Raw genomic sequence first — 20,410 nt, forward strand, 5'->3', positions numbered from 1 at the left:
TAGTAATCAAATGACACAACAGCTTGTTTTGTGATAGATTTATTTCTGTGTTCTCGTACATGTCATCTGCAGCTCATCAAACCGATATATATGTTTATACAAGTATCACGTACGTAAATCTAATACAGAACAAACTGGTCCACGCCGTTACCACAGTGACAAACTAAGTGCTGGAGAGAGAATGATAATATCACAATAATACATATGTGCATTAAATAAGTCTAGAAAATAAAACCTTCTGCAAACACAACAAAAACAGTTCAAAGGTTAGATGATCGCAAACACAATCTCGCACACACACGCGCACACACACAACACACACATGTGAACTATTACGTTTCTTTGGTTGAAAACTTTTTTTAAAAACATACACATATACATATACATATATATATATATATATATATGTGTTTTAAACCACCAACACAGAGCTTGAATGTGAAAAAGGAAATAGTTTGCCTGATTGCTTCCCCAAAGGATCAGAGGTCACTGGGAGCGTGTTCCATTTCACCTTAACTTATTTAAATGAATTCACTTTCTAGCAAAGTTATTTACCAAAATCATATAGACAATATGTTATTTTTAGGAAGGGAAAATCTGTATGAAAATGACTCTGCATATTAGAAATATATTTCTTAATCATAAATACGATTTGTATCTTATATCTTGTAAAGTTGAGATTTCAAATATTTTTTTGAAATAGTTAATAAGCAAAAACAAGAAATCTAAGTAGAAAATACATATTTATTAAGTTTTTTAAGTTTTCTTTCCTTGAAGTGAGTTTACGAGTTAAGAGTTGTACCAAAGAGTATTACAGCAATATTTTGAACTAGCGTTCTGTGAAAACACGCTAACTAACGTGTTGTCAAACCACCAGGAAGGAAACATACTTTTATAGTCCCAAAAGGTCTCAGAAGTGATTTGATAAAAAGTTGTTCCATTTGGCTTTAAGGCCAATAGCGTGATTACATCCACCAAAAAGTTTAAAATACGAAGAAGGGAATAAAAATGATCAAAAGGAAGAAGCAAAGCGCCACGTTCAACATTACCTGATTACAAACAAAAATGTGGTTTTGTGATGTCATTGTTTTCTCTCCCTGAGTCTCACAGTCACAGAGTCCGGTTCGTTAAGGCACTTATTTTATGGGTCATGAGCAGTTCAGAGCCACTAGAAGATTTCATCACCAAGAAATCCTGCCCGGCATTGTAAAACTCATTACTGTGCTATGTTGTTATGTTGAATGCTAGCATCAGTACGCCTCCGTTAGCTAACATGAGCCACTGTCAGCTAATATGCTAAGATCACTGAGCCAATGTTAGCTACAAATCTAGTTTCTGCTCACATTATGCACACACTGTATTCTGGTGGTTCAGAACAGACTCAAATAACTCCTGACGTTAGCTATTTTTTGTTAGCTAACGGTGACCCAAACTATGTTCTTATAAACTAATGCTTGCGCGTTACCAAGCTAAAACATTATTGGAGTGGAACTAGCTAACAGATGCTAGTTAGCTGTCAATAAGAAATGAGTTCTAGTGAGGTTTATTATGCAGTTGTTTTCAGTTGCTTTTGAGTCTTTACCACTCCATCTAAAACCCCGCTAACGCCATGCTTAGGGTCACTGTTGACCACCTCCTCACCCGGCCTCCCACAGGAAGACGGTTCCCATGCTCCAACTCGGCAGGGTTTGGTTCTACAAAGGCCCACGCCCAAACAACTACAGCTCCCATGAGTCTTTGGGGGAGAAGCCCTGGGAGCTGCACACAACAGGAGTAGCACCTCCTCATCAATGTGTTTCTGAGTTGGCACTGGGATGTTTTGGTGTTGAACAACGACATCTCGGCTTTTTAACCCTCCAAGCTGTAGTTGTATTTTTTTAGGAATATTTAGGACCAGTCGTTGTGTTTCTATAAACATTTCTTCATGCTCATTTGCTCAAACACACAGTTCCATTGATAGATTTAGGAAACGGTTATGAATAAGTAACAAACTCTAAGGCCACATGACTGAAGTGACCGTAGTCACCCTTTGCTTTCTGGACCTTCTAAAGCCTCGAGGTTCTAGAGTCTAACTGTCATCATCTGTATTGAAGAAAACTTGAAACTAGAGATTGAGACCACAATCTCATGTTTACAAAGTTTTTTTGAGGGAATAAATTAAAAGAGAAGAAGAGTTGTTTTCTCACAGACCCTGGTGGTCACTACGGATAATGACTGTTATCTCTGTTATCTTTACTGGCAGATCACAAAGATTTAGACAAGTTTAATATATCCAGACGATGATGGAAACGGTCATAATTCACATCTTTTTGTGACATATTAATGGAAAAACAACTGTGTCTCTGAACTCACAAGCGCCACCTGTTGATTAGTGGATCTGTGTGTTTGTACAAGATGTGAATCATGAACTTTTTATTAATATAAGTTTATATTTGAATGTGATGTAAGACCAAAAATGCAATGCAATTAACTGTCAGAGGAAATCCACCAATGGATGGAGGCTAACCAGAGGGGGACAGGGCTTCTGTTCTCCAGCATAGCATACAGCGGTGACACATTACTGGTCATGACGAAACCACACCCATCTTCTCCTCCTGTTTCCTGTGGGAGTCCAGACCAACACATGCCCTATTCCTCCTCCTCCTCCTCCTCCTCTTCTTCCTCTTCCTCTCCGGCCATCACCTCCACCAGCAGCTCGGCGGTGCAGGTCGCCTCCCCGAGACTGTTGACAGCCTTCACCGTGTACTTGGCATCGTCGTCGCCCGACACCTGCAGAGGAAGTGAGGACCAAGTGAGGACGAGGCAAAGAGGAAGTGGAGAGAGGGTGAGGAGGAAGTTAGGACGTGATAAAGAGGAAGTAGGAGAAGGTCAGGACAAGGTGAAGAGGAAGTAAGGAGGAAGGGAGGCATAAGGGAGTTGACCTCTGACCTCTGAAATGACCAGACTGCAGTTTCCATCCTCGTCGTAGTCGATCTGAAAATGTCGCGTCTCTTTGATCGGCTGCTCATCTTTGTACCAGACCACCTCTGGATCGGGGAAACCTTGAGAAACGTTACCGTATTATCACCGTTCTTTGGTGGCTATTCATTCACTTTATTTAGTTACTGAGATATTTATTTTAAGGTTGTCAATAGATAAAATACATTTATTAATAACACATCATTCATTCATTAATTAAAAGACTAAACCTTAAAAGTAGGGCTGTAAACATCAATGCATTAATCTGTGCAATTAATGTGGCCTAGATCAATGCAACAAAATATTTGAATATAGTTCATGTTTGTTTGTTCCCGGAAGTAAACCGGAAGTTGACCGCGGAAATGAAACGGCCGCTAACTGCAGTCAGTTACATGAAGATGAAAAGAGCTTTTTGCATTGGAAGTAAAACAAACAGAGGTGCGACACACAGCAGATCACTGAGGAATTACTCCATGTGTCAAACAGAAGGGAGGTGAGCGACAACTACTTAAAGCATTGCTATGCTAAGCTTGCTGCTAGGCTAAGCTAGCTGCTATGCTATTTCCATCTTAACATCTAACGTTACCCTGCACAGCACACATTCTACAGAGGACCACCCCTATGTCCCTAAAAGACCACGGTTTGAAAACGTCCTGCTAAATGTGGGGACACTTCAAAAACAGCCGTTAAATGATGGGAGGGTTGAGAGCAAAGTGCACAAGGACAGCAGGAAGAGTCGCTAGATCAACATGTTCCACCAGGTGCAATTCAATTCTTCCCCTTGTGTGTCGGTCTGATTGTCCGTCCTGCCCCTGATTGTTTCCACCTGTGTGTATGCAGGGCTGTAGTGGAGGGTAAACGCACGTAAACGCTGTTTACGCACCTATAAATAGCGTTTACGCACCTCTAAGTGGCGTTTACGCACCTCAACGTTCCCTGCGCCTTGTATTCTTCCGTTGGAATAATCCGAAATAAACTTGGTGTAATTTTAAAACAGCTAAGACTACGTTTCCAATTGTTGAACATATAAACGCAGTGAATCATGTTCATCTGCGCTGTATTACGGTCTGTGAGCATCCAATCAGTGCCTTGCGGCTGCAGCAGCGACCAATCAGGATCCAGGAGGTGTGTAAACACACGTTGTGGATCAGCCCAGTGGTCCCCAACCTTTCTTACCTCACGGACCGGTTTCATGTCAGACAATATTTTGCGGACCGGTCAAGAAGGTCCGACGGGGGGGTAGTCGTCGTTGCGGGCGGAACGACCGACGGAGGGGTAGTAGTCGCGCGCTCTGTGTTCGCTGGTCGTGCACGGTAAAAGGACAAGAAAAACGCCTGGTGACGCGTAGATTAGAAAACAAGTCAGTTCTCAATGTGAAAAAAACCTGCTGTATAGGCTATTTATGATGACATAGGTAGCACATGAGTGTTCCTTTAACTTATGTTGTCAGTGTAATTGACAGGCTGCTTAACTGCTTAACTCTTAAATTCAACATATTTGTTCAGGCAGTGAGAGGACAGGCAATCATGCAGAGAGCACAGGGAGAGGAGAAACACCAGGTCCAATAGAGAGAGAAGCACAGAGGAGCCATGAACGTGTTCTGGGGTTCATGGCTCCTCTGTGCAAGGCAGGACCTGACGTGGAGGACAAGGAGGCCCTCTGGGCACTACTGTGAAAAGGAGACTCCGTATGTAGATAGTTCTTAATCTGCAATTGTCTTGTTGTGTTGTGTTGACATACTTTTCTTCACTGTTTTCTTAGATTTAATAAACTACAAACTACTAACACATGTATTCATTGTCATTGATTGTATATGACTTTTACTGATAACATAATGCAATATAGCCAGGACAGCCTTACAGAGTCGCGACGCTTTGTGTTGCGTTGCTTCGCATCGCGTCGACGTCTGTATGATCACAAAATTCAGAGTTTACCCACCTCTAATTTTACCACTACAGCACTGTGTATATAGATTGTCTGCGTCTCCCTTTGTCCTGTGCCAGTTCGTCTTGTCCCAAGTCAAGGAACCAGTGTATACTAGCGTCCATTTGCCACGTTTTTGCTTGTTTCTTGTTCAGACTCGACTTCTCTGTCATTCCTTTTCTCAGCCTAGTGTTTATGTTCTAGATCCCTTTTTGTTCTTAGTATAGTATAGTGTTTTTCCTCGACAGAGTGATTTTCATTTTAGTGGCATTTGACTTTTAAACATCGTCTGTGTAGTCGTGCATTAAGGTTCAGGGCCATTGTCCGGTCATATGATCACCTTAGAGATGGAACATGTTGAACCAGCGACTCTTCCTGTTGTCCTCGTGCACTTTGCTCTCAACTCTCCATCATTTGATGCGTTTCAAGTGCCAACAATGTCCCCACATTCAGCCAGGACGTTTTCCAAACGGTCTTGTAGGGACACAGTGGTGGTCCGCTGCAGGGTAGGTGTTGAGATGGAAGTAGCCTAGCAGCCCTAAAGTGCTTCCAATGCAGTAAGCTGCCTACAGTCTGTCCTGTCTATCTAACTGACTGCAGCACGCGGCGGTTTCATGTCGTTTGTTTACTTTCGGTGTGCCGGAAGTAAACATCAAAATATTTTATCGCAATAATGTCGGCCACATTGATTGCATAGATTAACATGTTCATTTTGACAGCCCTAATTTATTTGTAGTTTTTAAAACTCGATTTGTGTCCACAGATCAAAAGTGGTTTTTAATTAATACCAAACAAATATATCATGTGACCCCCTGAGAGAATCACTAAGAACCGGTATAATGATCAGCATCAATAATCGGTATTGATGGTACCTTCAATCTTGCAGTCAAAACGGGCCGCGCTGCCCTCCACCACCTCCACGTCTCTGATCACGGAGCTGAAGGTGGGCTTACACTCCGTCTTCTGCTCCAGCTCCAGACACTCTAGGAACTGGTTGTCCTCTGCACGCACACACACACACACACGTCAACACACCAGTTCCAGGAGGAGGTTCTGTGGGTGCGGGCTGACCTTCGGTGGGCGACCCCTTCTTGGCGCTGACCCCTGCCATCATCGCCATGGACGACAAGCGGCCAATGGCCCGCACGGCGTGACCCGTTTTCTACCCGGGGAAAGAAGGAAGCCCGTCACTTCCTGTACAGCTCCAGTGGGGTGACAGCTTAATAATCTATTAACTCGTTACCATCTTTGTTACAGTAGCTCTTTATTCTTTGTTGTTTTTCTACTGATGTTGTATTAAATGTTGGTGATAATCACAAGATGAAAAACAGCTTTCACCTCGTCTGAAACCAACACGTGAGATGTAGCTAGCTGAACGTTTGGGGAACATGTGCTTCATGTTTCTATTCTAACCTGCCATTTCCTCCTCAGGATGTACTTCTTCATCCTCTCCTTGGAGAGCTTCTTGGCCTTCATGGTGGTGGTGTCCTGCTTCAGCCAGGTGTGCTCGTAACACTGAGCACAGGTGAGCCTGGCCCTGACGTGCGCGCACACACACACACACACACACACACACATTATGTCTGTAGCCATCCAGGTATCTCCTCATTACCACTTTGGCCTGATGGTGGCGCTACACTCTAAGTCTGCTGGTGGTTGAACAAGGAGCTCCAGCCAACAATCCTCCCATAATCGTTTGCTTACTTCATGTCTTTCTTCAGCAGGTTGGTGATGAAATCTTTTCCGTTGTCCGAGATCTCGTCGAAGGCGTCGTCTTCGAAGTCCCAGGAGGCCGAGGTGACGTTGGACAGAGTCTCGTTGTCGTTGTCGCCCATGAAGGGGGATAGACCGCTCAGACTGAGGGGGCAAGGACACAGAACTGAGCTCAACCAAACGGAATGAAGCCGAGGTAAACAGAGCTAAAGTCAAGGGCGGCAGAATAAAAGAAAATGGTGCTTAACTGAGCTACAGACTCACAGTATGTAACAGATGACTCCTATACTCCACATGTCGGTGGGATAACTGATGGCCTCGTAGTTGATTACTTCTGGAGCCACAAACTCTGGAGTCCCAAACAACACCTTAAGAGTCCCGGCATTTTCTGTTGAAGAGAAAATAGTTTGATTAAACAATAATCAATCAATAATGATCATTTTAGCATCTTCGGCTAAACTGTTAATATTATCACATGCTTCCTGAAAAGGAGCTCTGGTTTGTTGAGGAAGGATAGTAGCTTAATGTAGCATAATGTTAGCACACAGTTAACATAATAGTAAAGAAGCATCACTGATATCTGAGGTATCAATGTATTTATTCACCAAAACAATAAACAATGATCACCTAGTCTCCTGGCCAGTCCGAAGTCGATGAGTTTGATTTTTCCACCGGTTTTATTAACACACATGATGTTCTCGGGTTTGAGGTCCAGGTGGACGATGCCCTGCTTGTGGATGAAGCTGACTCCATCGATGATTTGTAGCATGTATCTGATAACCTCCCTCTCTGTCAGCTCAAAGTCTTCATCAATGATCCGCTCGAAGAGCTCGCCCCCCGAGATCCTACGGGAGAGAACATCTGTTCTGTGAATAGAACTGCAAAACACACCTGTGACAGCGTACAGGACAACAAAACACACCTGTGACAGCGTACAGCGCAACAAAACACACCTGTGACAGCGTACAGGACAACAAAACACACCTGTGACAGCGTACAGGACAACAAAACACACCTGTGACAGCGTACAGGACAACAAAACACACCTGTGACAGGGTACAGGACAACAAAACACACCTGTGACAGGGTACAGGACAACAAAACACACCTGTGACAGCGTACAGGACAACAAAACACACCTGTGACAGCGTACAGGACAACAAAACACACCTGTGACAGGGTACAGGACAACAAAACACACCTGTGACAGCGTACAGGACAACAAAACACACCTGTGACAGCGTACAGGACAACAAAACACACCTGTGACAGGGTACAGGACAACAAAACACACCTGTGACAGCGTACAGGACAACAAAACACACCTGTGACAGGGTACAGGACAACAAAACACACCTGTGACAGGGTACAGGACAACAAAACACACCTGTGACAGGGTACAGGACAACAAAACACACCTGTGACAGGGTACAGGACAACAAAACACACCTGTGACAGCGTACAGCGCAACAAAACACACCTGTGACAGCGTACAGGACAACAAAACACACCTGTGACAGGGTACAGGACAACAAAACACACCTGTGACAGGGTACAGGACAACAAAACACACCTGTGACAGCGTACAGGACAACAAAACACACCTGTGACAGGGTACAGGACAACAAAACACACCTGTGACAGGGTACAGGACAACAAAACACACCTGTGACAGGGTACAGGACAACAAAACACACCTGTGACAGGGTACAGAACAACAAAACACACCTGTGACAGGGTACAGGACAACAAAACACACGTGACAGCGTCTATGACGACAACACTCGCATGGCTTCTCCTACCACATCTATGCTGATGACACCCAACTAATTCTCTCCTTCCCTCACTCGGATCTCTGCCTGTCTGACTGACGTCTCTCAGTGGATCCGCCCACCATCTGAAAATCAACCCTGACAAGACGGAACTACTTCTCTTTCCGGGAAAAGATTCTCCGACCCAGGACCTGAGGGTCAACTCCGTGTTAACGCCCACTTTGACTGCAGGAACCTCGGCGTCACACTCGACAGCCGACTCTCCCTGACTCCAACATCACTGACAACACGATCCTGTAGATACTCGCTCTACAACATCAGGAGAACACGTCCTCTTCTCACTCAGAAGAAGGTACTGATTCAGGCTCTTGTCGTCTCCCTCCTGGACTACTGTAACTGTCTCCTGCAGGTCTCCTGCTACCACCATTCCACCTCTGCAGCTCATCCAGAATGCAGCAGCTCCACTGGTCTTTAACTTAACCTTAAGTTCTCCCCAAAGCTGTAGACCTAGGGAAACACACTGAGGTTTGATTCCCGGCTCTTCCTGACCCAGTGCCCTTGGGCATAAAACGTTTTTTCATGCCAGTTTAGTTTAATGTTACCTTAGGCGTAACAATCTGCTACTAGCTTCTGCTGGCATGTTCCTGGCTTCACAATTAGCTCTCCAGACGCCGCTACGTAACCACCAGAAGAACTCACTTCTGTCTGTGGCTCTTCATGATATTGAAAGTGGGCTCGTCAGTGAATGTGGTAAAGTGCAATAAGAACGTACATCTCGAGCACCATGACGATGTCAGACTTGCCCTCGAAGGCGTCGATGCACTGGACCAGTTTGGGGTGATGGAGGCTGTTCATGATGCCAATCTCGTGCCGGACGTTGTCCTTTTCTTTGGCCGAGTATGCCTTGATGAACTTGCCTGCCCAGACCTTCTTCGTGGCCTTCTCCACCAGTTTGAACACCTGACCGAACTTCCCCCTGTCACACAGGCACAGCGGGGGTTTCACTCCCTTCAGTTGGACAAACAGGTGCATTGTGGGTGAGTGGGCAGAGCCTTACGTTCCCAAACGCTCCTCCACGTCGTACAGCTCCTTCACCTTCACGTCCGTCCTGATGGACACATCTCTGTAGTCTGGCTCCTTGTCCACGTCTGAAAACACAGAGATCAGAGGTCACCGGAGGGGTTGGCTAGGGTTGCCACCTTTAGTACAGAAAAATAAGGGACGCTACGGGCGACGGGGGGGAGGGCGTACGCTGCGGCCCACTCTCGTCGGTACTTTTGCATCCGCTTTCGCTTCAGAGCTGGAGGCCGGGGGTATCTGGTGCTGCCTCCGCCATTCTTTCACAACGCCAAGAGACCCGGATAGTGGCGACCCGAGGGTGGGCTGGTGTCATGTTGTGTTAGCTTTTAAGGAAATCTGAGCATCGTACCTTCGTCCTCCTCCTCTGCCTCGGCCTCCTCATCTGTGAGACGGACCGAACAGCAGCCGTTAGTTCAGTTGACATTTAACTTATTTAATTTGATAGACTTAATGCTGGTTTAGTCCTCAATGCACCACAGAAAACAGGACATCTGCAACGTAACGTTGCTGATAAATGCTGACATGATGATACTAGCTAATGTTCGGTATGATAGCTAAATTAGCCAACATTAGCTGGCGTTGGCTAACTGATAGTAACTACCGTTAGCCAACATTAGCTATGCTCGCTGACGTTAGCTGATCACTGACGTTAGCTGATAACCGTTAGGAAGGAGGTCATCTGGACTCACCATCATCCGCCAGGCCGACAGTCACCGGCATTGACTCAGCGCTTGGCTCTCCCACTCCGTAGATGTTCTCAGCCCGGACGCGGAACTTGTACTGCCGCTCTGGGAGAAGGTTCTGTAGGCGGAGGCACAGATGTTAATCCTCTATGGGAGGTGCGCCCCTGCTGAGGCTGCTGGCGACACTCACCTGTACGTTGTAGGAGGTGCTGTTGCAGGAGGCCAGGAGCTTCCACTGCGGCTCCACTGAGTCCCACATCTCCAGGTTGTAGGACTGCACGGCGCTGCCTCCGTCGTAGGTGGGCCCGTACCAGGACAAGGTAAGACTGGACCGCCGCACATCTGAGGCGGCGGGGACCCTCGCTGGGGGATCAGGTTTGTCTTAGGGGGGGACAAGGTTAAAGGTCAATGGAGCACACTGACCCCTTGCTACACACAGAGGCCGATCGTTTGTGTTGGGCGTTAGAGAAGGATCAGGATGGAAGACATTATGTCACCATCCATCCCATAATAATTATTATAAAGGACACCTGGCACACCTGCATGTGTGTTTCACACATGCAGGTGTGCCAGGTGTACTGGTACTGAAGGACTTGAGTACTTACCGACGATGGTGAGGTTGAGGGCGGCCTGACGGAGGCCCACGAGGTTCCTCAGCTCGATAGTGTAACACCCACAATGCTCCTGCTGCCCACTGCTGATGGTCAGCCTGCTGCTGCTGTCACTGCTCTCTATGGAGATATCACCTGAGCCCTGGATCTGATCAGAGAGAGTGTGGGTGGGGGGTTCGGGGGCGAGGCAGAGACAATTATTAATGCGTTAAGCTGGAGACCTTGTTGTTTCACATATTTCATCACATATGAAAATGTCCAACTTATATGAAACATGTGACATCTTAACAGTTGACTGAACACTCTATGTGGAGACAAAATAACATCATAATAATAATCTTAGTCTCATCTGACAGATCACTGAGTGACATCAGCTGTGTTCTTAATGGAGTCTCGTTCAGTGAAGAAATGTACAACATATTATCAGTCTTCAGCATCATGAGACCACCTGCTGGTCAACAACCAAAGGCTGTTCATGTGTGTGTTTGTGTGTGTACGTGTGTGGTATAAGTGTACGTGTGTGTGTCTCACTGGTTTCCTGAACTTCAGCCAGGTGCAATTTATGGGCGGAGCTCCAGAGAACTTGCAGAGGATCTCCACCTTCTCCCCCGCCATGATCTTCATGTCCTCGGGGAACTGCAGGATCTGAGGAGGCAGCGCTGCAGACCCAGATCGATAATCAGTAATCAATAACAACAACATCCATCCATCCATCCATTGTCAAACCGCTTATCACACAGGGTCGCGGGGGGGCTGGAGTCCATCCCAGCCAACTTCGGGCGATAGACAGGGTACATCCTGGATTGGTCGCCAGCCAATCGCAGGGCTACACAGAGACATACAACCATTCACACTCACATTCACACATCTACGGGCAATTTAAAGTCCCCAATTAACCTGATCCCCAGAGCATGTCTTTGGACTGTGGGAGGAAGCCGGAGAACCCGGAGAGAACCCACGCAGACACGGGGAGAACATGCAGACTCCACACAGAAAGGCCACTGGGCAGAATCGAACCCAGGACCTTCTCGCTGTGAGGCAACAGTGCTGACCACCACGCCACCGTGCCGCCCCATAACAACAACATGCTAAAGAGAAAATACATACATACCACATATATTTATGTTAAGATATACATATATATATATATGTATATTATGTAAATAGGTATATATTTGTATGTATAAGCAGGGCTTAACGGTAGCACCGGCCTAACGCGGGTAGAATCTGCCTGTGGCGGGTAAAGCAGTACCTTCCACTGGAATTCCATATATGTCTCTCTCTATATTTTTTAATGTAGTGTAACGGACTGTCTCGTGTTTAGTGTTTTGCGTTTGAGATAGTTTGTCCCTTCAGTGTTGCCGTAGAGGCAACAGGGGTTCCCGACCTGTGGGCTGAAGGGTGAAAGTTGAATGATAAATGATGTGTCATGAGTGCATCACCCACTCAGAACAGTCACATCGGTGCGGCGGTGGTTCTTGTGCACTGACTACAGACCGCTTCCTTAGCGAGTTACCGTAGTGTTCTCCAATCACATCTAAAGTAATAAACTCATTGCAGGGTTCTCAGGCCTCATTTGGCCGTGAGACACACGCATTTCAACAAGTTCACATGCCACATCTTAAGAAGGCGACGCACAACGAGTTGTCCCGCTATCGTTTTCCCCTCGGCCACCGTGCGCTTGTTACTGAGCAACATAGACGAGCGAGAACACGCTTTTAAAACCACGACCGGCTCAGTGCAAAGCGGGCACGCTGCGCATAGCAGGTTCAGGGAAACCAGGAGGGCAGACCCAAAGGACAAGAAGTGGTTATGAAACTGAAGAAAAGACTGTTCATCAAAAAGTGGAGGTCCATTCAGAAATGGCTGGTTTCTGATCCAGACAAGAAAAGAATGTATTGCACTGATTGCAGGACGTACGGCAGTGAAAAGGTTCAGGAGGTCTGTTTTGTAGTTGGGACAAGCAATGAAGGTTCCGTTGGCCGTGTCAAAGCATTGCGACTAAACAGACCCAGTGTGACGTGGCTCAGCTTAAACGGCATAGTCGCAGTTAGAGGTGATGCCAATGAATCAAGCTTCTCCCAAAATGCAAACAAGTGGAAACAACATGACATTAACAGGAAACACTTGGCCAAATAAAACAATAGAAGAAACAATAGGTCACCATTTCTCCCGCCGACCACGGCCCACACAAACCAAAAGCCAAATAACCCGCCCACCCTTCACAGGTGCTAAGCCCTCCTATCAGGCTACTGGAGGACCTCCGGCTCCAGACTGCAGAGTTTCCTTTGGAATGTAACGTTAAGTAATAGAATTCACTCCAATATCTACTGATAGAAATGTTATAATAATATAACATCGTAGTTTATGACATGGCTTAAGTTATGTGACATGTCGTGTTGTTAAGTGCTAACAAACTGCTCTTAGTGATGACGTTATCTCCGTCCCCCCTCAGGCCCCTGAGCCAGACCCTCACCTCAACCCCCCTGAGTCCATGTGCTGTTCTTATGAACATCAATGTACTACACACATTTGTAACAAACACACAACGAGCAGCTCGTCACTACTAGAGGCTGACTGACGTCTTACTGAGGCTCAGACGCTTTATATGTACTTTGTACTTCATATTATCAACAGAAATATCACTTTCTAAGTCAATGACGTTACAGAAGAAAGTGATCTTGGAGGACCAGAAGACTGCGAGGATGCAGACTGGCGACTTTGAGTATCTCATTGCATCTTATATGCTTTGTCTTAATCAGTTGCATATGTTCTCATACAAAAGGAGCTTTACACCATTATGGAGCTGAAGGTTTGGTGACTACACGTTTACATTTGATGTAGTCTTGATTTGTTTACAATGGTCATTTACATTTGAAAGGATTGTAAATCTAGTTCTTCAAGTAAACCGTAGTCAACTTTATTTTAACAAAACGTAATTTCCCAACAACAAAATTGTGGCATTTTCTGCTAGTAACTTTAAAAAACCACTAGTAGCAACAACAACAACAACAACAGTGGCTGGTGAGCAAAAATGTTAATGTCAAGCCCCGTATGTATGTATGTATGTATATATGTATGTATGTATGTATGTATGTATGTATGTATGTTTATATTTATGTATATGTTAAAAGAACCGCAATAATGTTCCACCTCAGTACGACACATCGGGGCACGCGTGTTCTGGGTCACCCGATAATCCAGATGTGCGTCGATGTTCATAATCTGCTGGTGCCAAAGATGATCGTCTACATCCGAGGTGGACCACCAGCACGGACCCCCCCTTATGCATGTTTACCCTACAGCTGTATATTCCTGCTCCGAAGATGACTTGTATGTGTGTCAACTCCTGTTTGCAGACATTAAATGTCCTGTTTTTGATCATTTTAAACCCATGTCAACAATATGTATATGTACATATATTTATGTGTATGTACACATTCATGTATATATATGTGTGTGTATTTATGTACAAATGTACATATTTATGAACATATGTATGTGTATATGTGTGTATACATACGTATGTATACAGATGTAAACGTCTCACCTTGTTTGGGAGGAGTCTTGGCTGTCGGTTTCTTTATTCTTGCTTCACCTAAACACAAAAATAATATTTCTGGATTTAAGCTCATTCTTATACTTTTTAAATGTATTTTAATTAGGTTACTGTGATTTAGTTATTGATCAGAATGAACTGTGACCCGCCTGGTTTAATTATCAGCAAATTCCTTAATGAATCACAAAATGAAACTCAGTAACAGTCAGAAGTACAAATACAGGATATTTAACTTCTATGTTAAATCGGTTCAGAACTTCTCAGACGATTCAAACGTTTTACGACAGTTTGAGGGAAATCAGCGTGAAGACGAGGAGCTTCTTAGAAGGAGGGAGAGAACCGAGAGTAAGAGGGAGGAGGAGAGGAGGAGATGAGGAACCAGGCCTTAAAAGGAAGTCTGTCCTCCATCTCCTCCCCTCGGCCCCATTCGCTCCCTTAAACCAGCCTCCTCACTACGGACACTAAATACTACAAAGGGATAGAAAGGAACACAACATCTGACAAAGAACAAATAAGAACACTACTGCAAAGCAGATGGAACTGTTTCCAACTTCAAAACGTTAGCATCTAACAGGACAAGGGCATTGTTAGCCTAGCTTAGCACAGAGCACATGGGAAAACTGCTAGCCAGCGTAGCAACAAACAGCTAGCTTATTCATTTAGTAATCAATGGCAGGCAGCTACTAAGATGTAGCATAGCTAACGTGAAGTCTCAGTGTGTGTGTCAGTGTGCGTGTCTCAGTGTGTGTGTTAGTGTGCGTGTCTCAGTGTGTGTGTCAGTGTGCGTGTCTCAGTGTGCGTGTCTCAGTGTGTGTGTTAGTGTGCGTGTCTCAGTGTGTGTGTCAGTGTGCGTGTCTCAGTGTGCGTGTCTCAGTGTGTGTGTCAGTGTGCGTGTCTCAGTGTGCGTGTCTCAATGTGTGTTAGTGTGCGTGTCTCAGTGTGTGTGTCAGTGTGTGTGTTAGGGTGCGTGTCTCAGTGTGTGTGTCAGTGTGTGTGTCTCAGTGTGCGTGTCTCAGTGTGTGTGTCAGTGTGCGTGTCTCAGTGTGCGTGTCTCAGTGTGTGTTAGTGTGCGTGTCTCAGTGTGTGTGTCAGTGTGTGTGTTAGGGTGCGTGTCTCAGTGTGTGTGTCAGTGTGTGTGTTAGTGTGCGTGTCTCAGTGTGCGTGTCTCAGTGTGTGTGTCAGTGTGCGTGTCTCAGTGTGCGTGTCTCAGTGTGTGTGTCAGTGTGCGTGTCTCAGTGTGTGTGTCTCAGTGTGTGTGTTAGTGTGCGTGTCTCAGTGTGTGTCAGTGTGCGTGTCTCAGTGTGTGTCTCAGTGTGCGTGTCTCAGTGTGTGTGTTAGTGTGCGTGTCTCAGTGTGTGTCAGTGTGCGTGTCTCAGTGTGTGTGTTAGTGCGTGTCTCAGTGTGCGTGTCTCAGTGTGTGTGTTAGTGTGCGTGTCTCAGTGTGTGTGTTAGTGCGTGTCTCAGTGTGCGTGTCTCAGTGTGTGTGTTAGTGTGCGTGTCTCAGTGTGTGTGTTAGTGCGTGTCTCAGTGTGCGTGTCTCAGTGTGTGTGTTAGTGTGTGTGTCTCAGTGTGCGTGTCTCAGTGTGTGTGTCAGTGTGCGTGTCTCAGTGTGTGTGTTAGTGTGCGTGTCTCAGTGTGTGTCAGTGTGCGTGTCTCAGTGTGTGTGTTAGTGTGTGTGTCAGTGTGCGTGTCTCAGTGTGCGTGTCTCAGTGTGTGTGTCAGTGTGCGTGTCTCAGTGTGTGTGTTAGTGTGCGTGTCTCAGTGTGTGTCAGTGTGCGTGTCTCAGTGTGTGTGTTAGTGTGTGTGTCAGTGTGCGTGTCTCAGTGTGCGTGTCTCAGTGTGTGTGTCAGTGTGCGTGTCTCAGTGTGTGTGTTAGTGTGCGTGTCTCAGTGTGTGTCAGTGTGCGTGTCTCAGTGTGTGTGTTAGTGTGTGTGTCAGTGTGCGTGTCTCAGTGTGTGTGTCAGTGTGCGTGTCTCAGTGTGTGTGTTAGTGTGCGTGTCTCAGTGTGTGTCAGTGTGCGTGTCTCAGTGTGTGTGTTAGTGTGTGTGTCAGTGTGCGTGTCTCAGTGTGTGTGGGAACCAGTGGTCCCAGCCTGCAGCTCCTTATTGGGACAAAAGGAAAGAAGCTGCTGCATATTTCGGAAACTCACTCTCTGAGGTCGGAGTCGTCTTCTTGGATTTCTTGTCAGCCGGAGAGTTTTCTGATGGATCTGAAGGACATGAGACAGATACGCAGAGTCAGCCAGAAAGAGACAGAGACAGATGTAGTGAGACAGTGAGACAGACAGGAAGAGAGAGAGAGAGGGAGAGACAGACGGACAGGAAGAGACAAGGAGAATGAGAGAGACAGACATGAAGAGAGATGGAGAGGAGGATAGAAAGAGACAGACAGGGACAGGGACAGACATGAAGAGAGATAGAAAGAGACAGACACAGGGACATTGTGTGAATGTTGTGAGTGTCTCTTCCATTGATATCAGCTGAAATGAGCTCCGGTCCTTTAATTTTGGGTCAATAATAATCATATAATTTCAGAATAAAGTTCTTACCGTCAATGAGAACCATGCAGGAACTTTCCTCTTTGCCTCCTGAGTTCTCCGCTCTGCATTTATATTGTCCTTCATCCTCTGGCAGAGCTTTGTCTATAGTCAGAGAGCAGAGTCCTCCTGCAACAAAACATACTATTAGTACTATTACTATTATATATACAAATATTTACATATACAGAGCCGTGCTGAAGTATTCATCTGGCTTGGACCCATTTTGACCCATTTTGTTCTGTTACAAACTGGAATGCAAATAGAATTCTTTCTGTTTGATCAACACAACATGAGAAGTACTCTGAAGGTGCAAAATTGCTTTTATTGTGATACAAACAATGAGTCAATACTTTTGCTGCAATCTAATCCAAACCATTCCATTGCAGGTCTGGCTGTAAGTTGAAGGTCTTTGTCCTGCTGGAAGACGAAGCTCCGCCCCCGTCTTAAGTCTTCTGCAGACCATCATGTTCTCTTCAAGGATTGCTCCATCCATCTTTCCCTCATTGTGACTAGTTTCCTGTAGCTTTTCAAGAGACGCATCCCCACAGCATGATGCTACCACCACCATGTTTCCCTACTGAGATGGTCCTCAGGGTGATGGGTGGTGTTGGGTTTCCTCCACACAGCTATTTGCACCAAGGCCAAAAGGTTCTGGCCTCTTCTGAGCAGAGGAACCTTCTTCCAACTGTTGGCTGTGTCTTCCACGTGGCTTGTGGAAAACTCCAAACAAGACTTCTTTTGGTTTACTTTCAACAGCTTTCTTCTTCTTCTTCTTCTTCTTCTTCTTCTTCTTCTTCGTCTTCTTCTTCTTCTTCGTCTTCTTCTTCTTCCATAAAGCACAGATTAGTGGAGAACATGCTAATAGTGGTCCTGGTCAGCTGTGGATCTCTGCAGCTCCTCCAGAGTTCCCATGAGCCTCTTGGTTGCTCCTCTGATTCATCTCCTCCTCGTCTGGCTGCTCACTTTTGGTGGACAACCTTCTCTTGGTGGGTTTGTGGTTGAGCCGTATTCTCTCCATCTTGTGATGATGGGCTTTATGGTGCTCTGTGAGATGTTCAAAGCTTATTCTTTCATGAGCTAACCCTGCTTCATACTTCATCCCTGAGCTTTTTGGTGAGCTCCTTGGTCTCCACGAGACCATGGTTTCTAACACACACTGAGGCCTCCACAGAACACATGTCTTCATCCTGAGATTAAACAGCAGACAGTGGGATTTTCACTAATTATGTAAATGTTGCTTATGAAGGTGATTGGTGGCACCAGATCTTTGTGAGGGGTTTCACATTAAAGGAGGTGAATACACTCAACACAGATTGTTATTGGTAAAACATATAACTTTCCCCGACTTCGTACTATTTTGTACATTTTGTGCATATTTGGTCCATAAAATCCTAATGAAATAAATTGTCGTCCCTGTGTCTCACTCTTCCTGTCTCACTCTCTCCCTGTCATTGTCTCACTCTTCCCTTGTCTCACTCTCACATAGTTTCACTCTTGTCTCACGCTTTCCCTGTCCAACTCTCTCCTTATTGCTGTTTCACTCTCTCCCTGTCATTGTCTCACTCTTCCCTTGTCTCACTCTCACATAGTTTCACTCTTGTCTCACGCTTTCCCTGTCCAACTCTCTCCTTATTGCTGTTTCACTCTCTCCCTGTCATTGTCTCACTCTTCCCTTGTCTCACTCTCACATAGTTTCACTCTTGTCTCACGCTTTCCCTGTCCAACTCTCTCCTTATTGCTGTTTCACTTTCTCCCTGTCAGTGTCTCACTCTCAGCCTGTCTCTCTCTCTCTCTTCATCTCTGTCTCATTCTCTCATTTATCGCTGTCTCACTCTTTTGCTGTTTCACTATCTCCGTCTCTCCCTGTCAAAATCTGTCCCCTTGTCTCACTCTTTTGCTGTCTCATTCTCTCCGTGTCTCACTATTTGACTGTCTCACTCTCATCTTACTCCCTGTCACTGTCACAGTCAATGATAAATAAAGTTATATGTAAACAATGATGTTATAATTCATTGTTGAGCCCCTGGGGTGTAAACAAACAAGGTCAAAGGTCAACGTGGGGCTTTATTCTCTCCTCCTTACACCTCGAGGCTCTATTGTATTATTATTATTGATTAGACTGACGCATGATGGACACGGTGCCTTCAGGGACCCTTCATGAGATCACAACCACGGACCAGGAAGTAGATCGATGAAGAGATTAACAAGGTAACTGATTAATCAAACGTCAATCATTTAATAATGATGTTTAAAATAATAATGATTCAGCTTCTGAGAGGTGTGAATACATGCTTCTTTAAATCTGCTTATAAGTAACAAATCTAAAGTGAATCAAATGATTAATAAGTAAATAAAAAAAGAAACACATCTGACGTAAGTGTATTAATGTGTGTGTGTGTTGGTTTGTATTAATGTGTGTGTGATATAAAGGGATCTGATCACTTCCTGTTGTCTATGTCTTCTATAAATAGAGTCTGAGTCCTCTGAGCTTGTGTGTGTGTGTGTGACCTCCGACCTTCATTGGAGAGCACGATGAACTTGGACGACTTGATGAGCTTCCCGTCCAGCGTCCAGCTGACATCGGCGTCGGAGGCGGCGAGGCGGCACTGCAGCCGGAGCCTCTGTCCGTCCAGCACCGTCACGTCGCTCAGCTTCTCCACGAACTCCGGGGCCTTTCCTCCACATCCTCTACCTCCTTCTCCAGCCTGCTCCTTAATCCCCCCGTCCACGCAGTTATTCTCCCCGTTCTTCTCGCCGCTCCCCGACTTCTTCTTGTTGGTGAGGACGGAGCGGAAGTCCTCGGCCTTCTTGCCTTTTGGCTCTTTGCTCCCGTTGCCGCCGGCGACCTTCTTGCCCAACACGCCGCGGAAGTCGACCTGCGGGGGGGAGCTGGCCTTGCGCTCCTCCTCCGACTTGGCCTTGAGGCCTTTGAGGTTGGCCTTAAAGTCCATGGGGGGCGTGGATGCTCCTCGCTGGGCTCCTCTCCTCCTGCTCTCTGGGAGCTCGCCGGGCCAGAAGCGTGCAGAAGTTGAGCTAATGCGCCTCCTCCTGTCGGAGCTCCACTTGCCCGCGCTGCTTGAGGAGCCCTCGGGGAGCGTCCTGGTTGCCCTTCTTCTTCTTCTCCTTGTGCAGGTTCTCCTTCTGCTTCTGGTTGGCCTCACGCCGACTGACACTGCGGCTGCTGCTGCTCCACTGCTCCACGCCTCCTTCTCTAGAACCTCCTCTCAGGACCACCGAGCCACCAGCTGCTCCTCCTCCTCCTCCTCCAGCTGCTGCTGCAGGTCTGGACCGCCGATCAGAGAGACAGATGGAGAGAGGGGGGGTGATAAACAGAGCCGGGTTAAAGCCCCTCTGGAGGCCCCGCCCCCTTCAGCTGTGTGTGTGTGGGGGGAGGAGGAGGCGAGAGGGGGGTTGAGGGGGGTTGAGGGGGGAGGGGGGCCTGGAGGAAGTGGACCTCGACTCTAAATGTCCATGTTACATCACAAGTAACTGGACTGCCCTTTAATGGGCATAGACCCAGAACGGCCTGAACCCCCCCCACACACACACACAATCCACGCACACGCATACTG

At 46.2% G+C, this 20,410-nt stretch overlaps 1 protein-coding gene across 1 annotated transcript; it reads right to left on the minus strand.

Annotated features, from left to right (window-relative positions):
* Positions 1-23: 23 nt before the first annotated feature.
* On the minus strand, positions 24-20,155 carry mylkb (myosin light chain kinase b). The gene is made up of 19 exons (XM_040201062.2): positions 19,354-20,155; positions 16,848-16,964; positions 16,449-16,508; positions 14,291-14,338; positions 11,272-11,399; positions 10,735-10,888; positions 10,320-10,510; positions 10,136-10,247; positions 9,796-9,828; positions 9,424-9,514; positions 9,139-9,342; positions 7,222-7,439; positions 6,859-6,982; positions 6,586-6,738; positions 6,295-6,418; positions 5,953-6,043; positions 5,754-5,882; positions 2,929-3,041; positions 24-2,769 (listed from the first exon to the last, which is right to left on the minus strand). The coding sequence occupies exons 1-19, from the start codon at positions 19,787-19,789 to the stop codon at positions 2,629-2,631; spliced, it is 2,667 nt and encodes an 888-aa protein (XP_040056996.1). The 5' UTR covers positions 19,790-20,155; the 3' UTR covers positions 24-2,628.
* Between the last annotated feature and the right edge of the window lie 255 nt (positions 20,156-20,410).

This window comes from Gasterosteus aculeatus, chromosome 16 (genome assembly GCF_964276395.1).
Source record: "Gasterosteus aculeatus chromosome 16, fGasAcu3.hap1.1, whole genome shotgun sequence".
Taxonomy (NCBI): domain Eukaryota; kingdom Metazoa; phylum Chordata; class Actinopteri; order Perciformes; family Gasterosteidae; genus Gasterosteus; species Gasterosteus aculeatus.